The sequence below is a fragment of the Cyphellophora attinorum genome, assembly GCF_001299255.1.
Source record: "Cyphellophora attinorum strain CBS 131958 chromosome Unknown Contig12, whole genome shotgun sequence".
In the NCBI taxonomy this organism is placed as follows: domain Eukaryota; kingdom Fungi; phylum Ascomycota; class Eurotiomycetes; order Chaetothyriales; family Cyphellophoraceae; genus Cyphellophora; species Cyphellophora attinorum.
The window spans coordinates 952,006-959,187 of record NW_017253240.1 but is presented as its reverse complement, the minus strand read 5'-3'; the positions used below and the strand labels follow the sequence as shown (position 1 = coordinate 959,187).

The 7,182-nt window shown below is 52.8% G+C and overlaps 3 protein-coding genes across 3 annotated transcripts; 1 reads left to right on the top strand and 2 right to left on the bottom strand.

The window, feature by feature from the left end:
- Window positions 1–257: 257 nt before the first annotated feature.
- AB675_7833 (putative transporter) lies at window positions 258–1,943 on the bottom strand (the record flags this gene model as incomplete). The annotated part of the gene is made up of 4 exons (XM_018148231.1): window positions 258–1,344; window positions 1,504–1,631; window positions 1,693–1,716; window positions 1,761–1,943. The coding sequence occupies 4 exons, from the start codon at window positions 1,941–1,943 to the stop codon at window positions 258–260; spliced, it is 1,422 nt and encodes a 473-aa protein (XP_018000218.1).
- A 557-nt stretch (window positions 1,944–2,500) lies between these two features.
- AB675_7832 (Ubiquitin-like protein SMT3) lies at window positions 2,501–2,818 on the bottom strand (the record flags this gene model as incomplete). The annotated part of the gene is made up of 1 exon (XM_018148230.1): window positions 2,501–2,818. The coding sequence occupies one exon, from the start codon at window positions 2,816–2,818 to the stop codon at window positions 2,501–2,503; it is 318 nt and encodes a 105-aa protein (XP_018000456.1).
- Window positions 2,819–4,860: 2,042 nt separating this feature from the next.
- Window positions 4,861–6,960, top strand: AB675_7831 (Peroxisomal acyl-coenzyme A oxidase 1; the record flags this gene model as incomplete). Its single annotated transcript, XM_018148229.1, has 1 exon — window positions 4,861–6,960. The coding sequence occupies one exon, from the start codon at window positions 4,861–4,863 to the stop codon at window positions 6,958–6,960; it is 2,100 nt and encodes a 699-aa protein (XP_018000508.1).
- Window positions 6,961–7,182: the final 222 nt, after the last annotated feature.

Genomic DNA, 7,182 nt, shown 5'->3' with positions numbered 1-7,182 from the left:
ACAAATCAGGCAGGCATCCGCGCGTCAACACATACCAGTAATGTATATACCGGCCTCTTACACTCGTGGCCTCCTGAAGTCCCGGTCCATCGAACGAACGTTGGAGGCCGAAAGAGAGCTGAGCGTCCATGGTGCTGCCACTCCAAATGAAGGATTCACGAACGGTAGCGAATGCTTTGCGGCGTCGTCTCATGACCGGCATCCCATTCCTGCTCACCCGAGATGTGTGGTACAGCCTCCGTCCAAGGTACATCGCATCAGTACCCATACAGGTTGATGTTCTCGACATGCGTCATAGCCAAAATGCTCTTATTCGCCCTCTTGAGCAGATGTCGCATCAACCAAGCCAAAGCAACAGCACCAAACGCGAACCCAGCAGAAGCTCCGAATCCGATGCTATACAGTGGACTGTCGGTACTTGGCCACAGGTACGCTCCATAGATGGAACCCAGATTTCCTAGCGAGTTGATCAAAGCGAAGATGACTGCTCTCTTCTCACGACTCTGCGCCAGAGTAGACGACGCCCACCCAATGATGACCGAGTTAACAGAGTATGCTCCAACGGGAAACACGAAACAGGCCACATATCGAGCGGGGACATTAAGAGTTGCGGCGGCCCAAATGAAGCCGATCGTGGCGATGCCGAGGCCCGCAGTGATGTGATAGGTCCGTTCGTGGTGCCGCCCGGAGCTCCATCCGAAGAGGAAGCCGACGATTCCAGCGAAAATATAAGGCGGACAGGTCAACGCCAGCGTCACAGTCGTCGAGAACCCGAATGTCTTCACAACGGTCGGCAGAAACGAGTTGAAAGAGCAAGCCGACAGCTGGAGCATCTTCATGAGGGTGAAGATCCACGTCCGGACATCCTTGCATGCTTCGAACAGACCATGCCAGGTTGTCGATGCTTCGGCGTCGCTGTCTGCCAGCTTATCGCGCTCCATGCGGTCGTGAGCCAGACGTCGCTCAGATTCGGTAAGCCATCGTGTCGTCAGCGGCTCATCCGCCAGGGTGAAGAATCCGAAGAGGGCCACAAACGCGGTGACGGAACCTTCAATGATGAAGAGCCATCGCCAGCCCTGGATCCCGAGAGCACCATCGAGTCCGGCAAATATCCCCGCAGCGATCAAACCAGAGAATCCAGTGGCTAGGATCTGAGCTCCATACAGAATCGCTATCCTTGCTGCGACCTCCCGGCGGGTATAGAAGCTGGAAATTGTGAACGTGGCAGCAGGATAGAATGGTGCCTCGACAATGCCTAGGATAAATCGTGTGGCGACCAGTCCCCCATAGCTCTGCACCAGAGCAGTGCAACCTGACACAGCCGCCCAAGCCAGCATCCAGCAGCTTCGTTCTACGTTAGCTTGATTCGGGACGTGCGTGGGAAGTGAAGGACTAGGTTGGATAGAAAGACGGAACGGTAGTGTGAGACAAAGGCATCAGAAACATCTCCGAGACCTTCAGTTTCCACTCCGCTCCTGTTCCAAGTCTGGAAAGAGCACTTACGACATATACCACGAAGGCCTCCTGACCCTAGTGATCATCATGTTGCTGGGTACCTGCATGAGCATATATCCCACAAACAGAATGGAGACAGTGGTGTTGAAGTCCGTTCCATGCATCCCGAGATCTTTCTCGAGGTTGTTCAATCGTGCTTGTGCGATTGCATTTCTGTCAACGTAGTTGAGAAAGTACATCAGGCACAACATCGGCCGTAGTCTGCGTTAGTGGCAGTAGTAATAGCAGTGTCTGAGTGTACATACCATCATAAACCAGTCCAGCTTGCGCACAAGTCTGATCTCATCAGGATCGCTCTTGGTTTGCGCACCTACGTAGTCGGCCTTGGTGGTTGTGAGAGCGGCCGGGTGTTGTTGATCTTCGAGTATGGCGCCGCCAACGGACGCCATCCTCTTTTCACCGAGCGCTTGTCCAGTATGAGTTGCCATCTTCGCTGTCCTGAGCAGTTTGTTGTCGAGCCGTGCGAGCTGTGACTAGAGATCAGACTCCTCTGACACATTGCGACTACGGCCATTAGATATAGACATTCGCATCTGCAAGACGTGAAGCATTGTGTACTGATTGAGCCAAGACATCGCGGCCCGTTCACCGAATAGCACGTGGCCAGGATGCGCCAAGGTTTGGCGACACGAGTTCCAGAGACGCGGACCAGCTTTGAAAGAAAGCGAGACACGTAGCTGTCAACGAAGTCAATGCGGACGTCTTGAAGGCGACAAAAAGATCGAAAGGCTGTTGGCGAACAGGCAAATGAAGGGAGACTCGTAGGCTTAGCTTGGGAGAAGACGGTCATTCTTCCGACAGAAGACGCACATGCACCGTGCTGGTAGCAGCGCCCGAAGATGTCCTGGGCAATGAAAGGGACGAAGTGAGTCCGGTTATGTGCTGTGTAGTATACTAGCCTACCATTGAGCCACGTGGATCGGAGGCGGAAGCGGTGATTTGTCGTTGCGGATGACATAAGCAGAGCCAATCTGCCACGTGACTTCTATGCATAAACTCTCATGACTTCGATGATATCGCCATCTCTCATGCCGAGCTTCTCCGGAGTATCGCCTTGCAAGACCTTCCACCCGTCGAACAGAAATCTGACCTTGAACGGGTCCTTGCCTTGACGGTCGCAAAAAACCTTCATTAATTTGTCGAGTTTCGTGGTTCTCTTGATCTTGAAGAAGGCCTCATCGTTCCAATCAGTGACATTGAGGTTGATTCTTTCGCCTTCAGCAGGGGCTCCACCAGAGTCTTTGTGTTCTTGCGTCGAGAGACTTGTCGCAGACAGGGTGGCGGCTCCCTTCGGCGAGGTCATCATGTGCACGCTTCGCACAACAGCCTCTTGATGCACGTCGAGTGCCCAATAGGAGATCCAGTCGATGATCACAACAGTTGTAGGGCTTGATCCTCCTCTGAAACGTTGCCATGCCAGCAGTCGATGATATTCTGTGGTCCATTAGCAAGTACAGTCGCCGCTGCACGCAAGGCTCACTGTCTCGTCATCATGCGGCACTGTCATGTCCAAACGCCACTCGTCACCGCGGAACCCAATGAACCATACGAGAGGTTGGAGGAGTTCGTTGCTGGAATCCGCTCTGAGGTGACTCTGCAACCGCAAACAGGTGCGAATCGACAGAGCTGATTGTACGTGTATCGCGTCAAAACCCTGGCCATTTTCGGATTTGGCCTCGACTACTAGAAATGGACAGCATGTATGTTCGCTTTCGAAAGGGCTGTTTCTCTTGACCTGCAGCTTTCTGAGGCGTGACGCTAACCTGTTGTTTATTGTGCTCAGTCCGAAAACAAGATCAGGCCTGTTGTATGATCCATCACGACCATCCAACCTTGATTCAGCCTGACTTAGATCGCGATGATGAATGCGTTCATCTGCTTTGTTCGAAAAGATCGATGGCTGCGTCGAGTCGAACCTAGCGAGTCGTCAACAGCTTCCGATGATCATCGTGATATTTGCGCTTACTTCACCACAGAAGCTCGCTCAGTGATGGTGCATTTGCACAGTGTCCGCGCTGCATGTGTGGTGAGAAGCTTTTGCGCAGCCACAGTGTCGGACGGCAGTGCAAAGAAGTCCGGTCTCGTCAAATGTTGATTGCACCTCTGACTGAAGCTGTCAGTGCTGAGGAACACATATGAGCTACTCCTCACCAGACAAATTCGAATTGATCAAGCTGCTCCAAGACCAGAAGCCCGACATTGTTGGTCCATCCCGCCTCGTTGTCTCCCTCCAGCCTGCATCTGACGGCCTCGAACTAGATTCTCCGGACTAGAAGCTTCCTCAAAGATGTCGCCTCACCATTGTGGTGGTTCGCGAGTGGATAGTCCCCGAGGCGGACGGTCTTAATCTCAACGATTTGGTCGAGGAGACGCCTGTACGGATCTAGCCATGCCTTGTGGCGGTGCTCAGAAGCTAGCCCAAAGAATACCTTTTAGTCATGTATGAGTTGCCAGAGCGCCCGAGCGTCAGTGTCACTTTGATCTCTTGCTCGTGGCATGTCGCACAGATATCGATGCTAGCAAAGAGCAAAGAAGCGAGGCATTTCAGCTTAGTCGTCTGATCTCCAAACGTGAAGCGTTCGCATTGTGGTCACGACTCCGCCGCAGCCCAACGGTAGCATCTGCAAGCGATGTGGTTATGTGCAGACTTGGCTCTGCATGGCACCCTGAGACGTTGCAAAGGCCCGGGCTCTGTAAATGTAGACCCGCAACGTCGCCTCGACCTTGGGCAGACCTGGCGACTATAAGCTCGGCACCACACTTCGACCCATTCAAACCGCGGTGTGAACTAGGCAACTGTTTCGTTTCAGTCATGGAAGCACGCGCATCCTTCCAGGTTAAGTCGACCGACATAGCGCCCATACATGATCGCTCAGGAGCATGACGATGCCTTTGAGATCAAAGATGATGTCGTCGAATGCCGGTATATGGGCTGGCCCTTTTGGGCGTCTGCCGCTAAGATGTCCAAAGCAGTGCGCCGCCGCCAGACCTACGTACGACCTAAATGTACAACATCCATGCATCGGACAGTTTGAGATGAACCGATGAAAATAATGGTCCGAGAGAGATGCCGCTTGACGCGATTTTATGTTTTCGATTCCGATGAAGATGAAAAGCGTAGTTTTACGCAGCTCGGCCGGTCGTTCCCAAAGGGCCAGAAGAACGCCGGTTGACAACGACTCTACCCCAAAGAGTTTATCCCCACGACCAAGACTTTAGGTTTCATCAAGAACCGAAGGCTGCCTCGGCCCCTGGCATCAAACGCGCCGAGGGACACCATATAATTGCCAAACATGCCATCACTCGCACTCGCCCAGCGCGTCAGATGGGCGAGCGCGTGGCAACATGGATTTCTCGGACGAGCTGAAGCCTGCTGACCCGCAAGGACCGGACATCCTTCGTCAGGAGAGGGTCTCGTCTGGGCTTGATGCTGCCCAACTCGCTCGGCACTTGCTGCATCGCGATGGCTTTCTTGAGCGACAGGCAAAGATCTTGAGCATCATCGAGAAGCGGCCACTCTTCAATAAGAAGAACTTACTCAACCTAGCACGTCCGCACAGATACCACATTGCACTAGCAAGGTCTAAGGAGCTTCGCAGACTATCGCTTCAGCATGGATGGTCTCTCCAGGATTTCAAAATGGCGGAATGGCTTGTGGGCGAGGTCAATCCTTACTCGCTACACACAGTCATGTTCATGACTTCCATTCGCGAACAGGCCAACGAGGAGCAACTCAAGCTCTGGCAGCCCAGAGTGGACAGTTGGGAGATCATCGGGTGTTACTCTCAGACTGAGCTCGGTCATGGCAGCAATGTGAGAGGTGTTGAGACTCAAGCAATCTGGAACTCGGAGACCAAGGACTTCACGATCCATAGCCCGACCCTGACGGCAGCAAAGTGGTGGAACGGCTCCCTCGGACGCACTGCTAATCACGCCATTATAATAGCACAACTGATGCTGCCCGAGAACGGGAAGCTTGTATCCTACGGCCCTCATCAATTTGTGGCCCAGATCCGCGACATGAAGACCAATAAGCCTCTGGAGGGCCTCGTGATTGGTGATATCAATGCCAAAGTTGGCTACGCAGGAATGGACAATGGCTATATGCTTTTCAAGAATTTCAAGATACCGCATTCGGCCCTGCTGTCGCGGCATACAGGTATCACCCTCGATGGCAAGTACATCAAACCCAAGAACCAGGCAATCGTGTATGGGAGCATGACATTTGTACGCGCTCAGATCATTATGGACTGTCGGATGGGCCTCGGGAGAGCATGTACCATTGCGGTCAGATATCTCTCGATACGGCGACAATTCGCAGATCGCGACGGGTCAAGTCCCGAAGAATTAGCCGTCCTCAACTATCCGTCAGTTCAGATGAGAGTATTACCACTTCTGGCGACAGTCTACGCGCTTCACTATACCGGAGAGTCCATGTTCAACCTGTACTGGGCCACCAGGTCGAGCGTCGACAAAGGCGATTTCTCTCGACTGGCTGAGCTACATGCTGCTTCCTCAGGTCTGAAGTCATGCTGTACTCTTCTCGTTGCAGACGGCAATGAAGTATGTCGACGAGCATTGGGTGGCCACGGCTTCGCTGGTGCTAGTGGTATGATCCCGATCACTACAGATCATCTCGACAAACCCACAGTGGAAGGAGATAGCTTCATGATCTCACAGCAGACTGCAAGTTATCTGATAAAGCGAGTCGAGTCCTGCGTCAAAAGTACTGAGGCAAGCGTCGGAGAGCCTGTCGACCACCACATCCGCGCTTTCCTGCAAGGATCTGGCCCTAGACATTACGATATCTACAACAAAGACAGCGACATCTTGGATGCCTTCCGGTATCGCTTCGCATATCTAGCCCACAAAGCCTACCAAGGCCGCGTCGAGCAAAAGCAATCTTGGACGAGCTTGATGGTCAGCCTCCACCGTTTGTCCCAAGCATGGTCAGAATGCATCCTGATCGAGAATTTTTATAATGCCATGTTCGGCGCTCGTCCCGATCCTCCAATCGCTGAAGCCACACACACAGTCCTCAAAGACGTGTTCAGGCTCTTTGCTCTATCGACAATCGACAAGCAAGGCACCGAATTCGTGGTGTCAGGTGCGCTTCGACCAGAACAACTTGCAGATCTGACTCCGACCATCCAGAGAATTATGAAGGCTGTCCGTCCCCATGCAGTCCCACTCATGGACGCTTTCTCGATACCAGATTATCTACTCGATAGTGCTCTCGGCAGGTACGATGGCGATGTTTACCGAGCGATGTGGCAGAGATCGCATTTGGAGAATCCACTGAACGTGGAAATCTTCAATCCTGACTTCCGGAGCGAGGAGATAATTATGGGTGAAGGAGAAGAGACTGCGCGCAAGCGCTTAGAGGCCATGGCGAATGGCACTTTCGGCCATGAGCAAAGATTAGCACCTAGAGCTAAGATATAATAGGCAGTAAAGAGCCGACTGATTTCAAACCCTCGGCTTGGGCTGGCTTCCAAGGTTCTGGCTTGGAGGAGTGTCCGCCCTTGCCCACCAGTCAGACGGGCATAGGTGCACAAATCGGTTCGACTCGTACCTTTATGCAAGCGAATCTCTTGACCCACGATCAGTATCATCACGCAGCTTTCCATGTTGTATGGCAAGCTTTGGTTTTGCACTCTTCAGTAC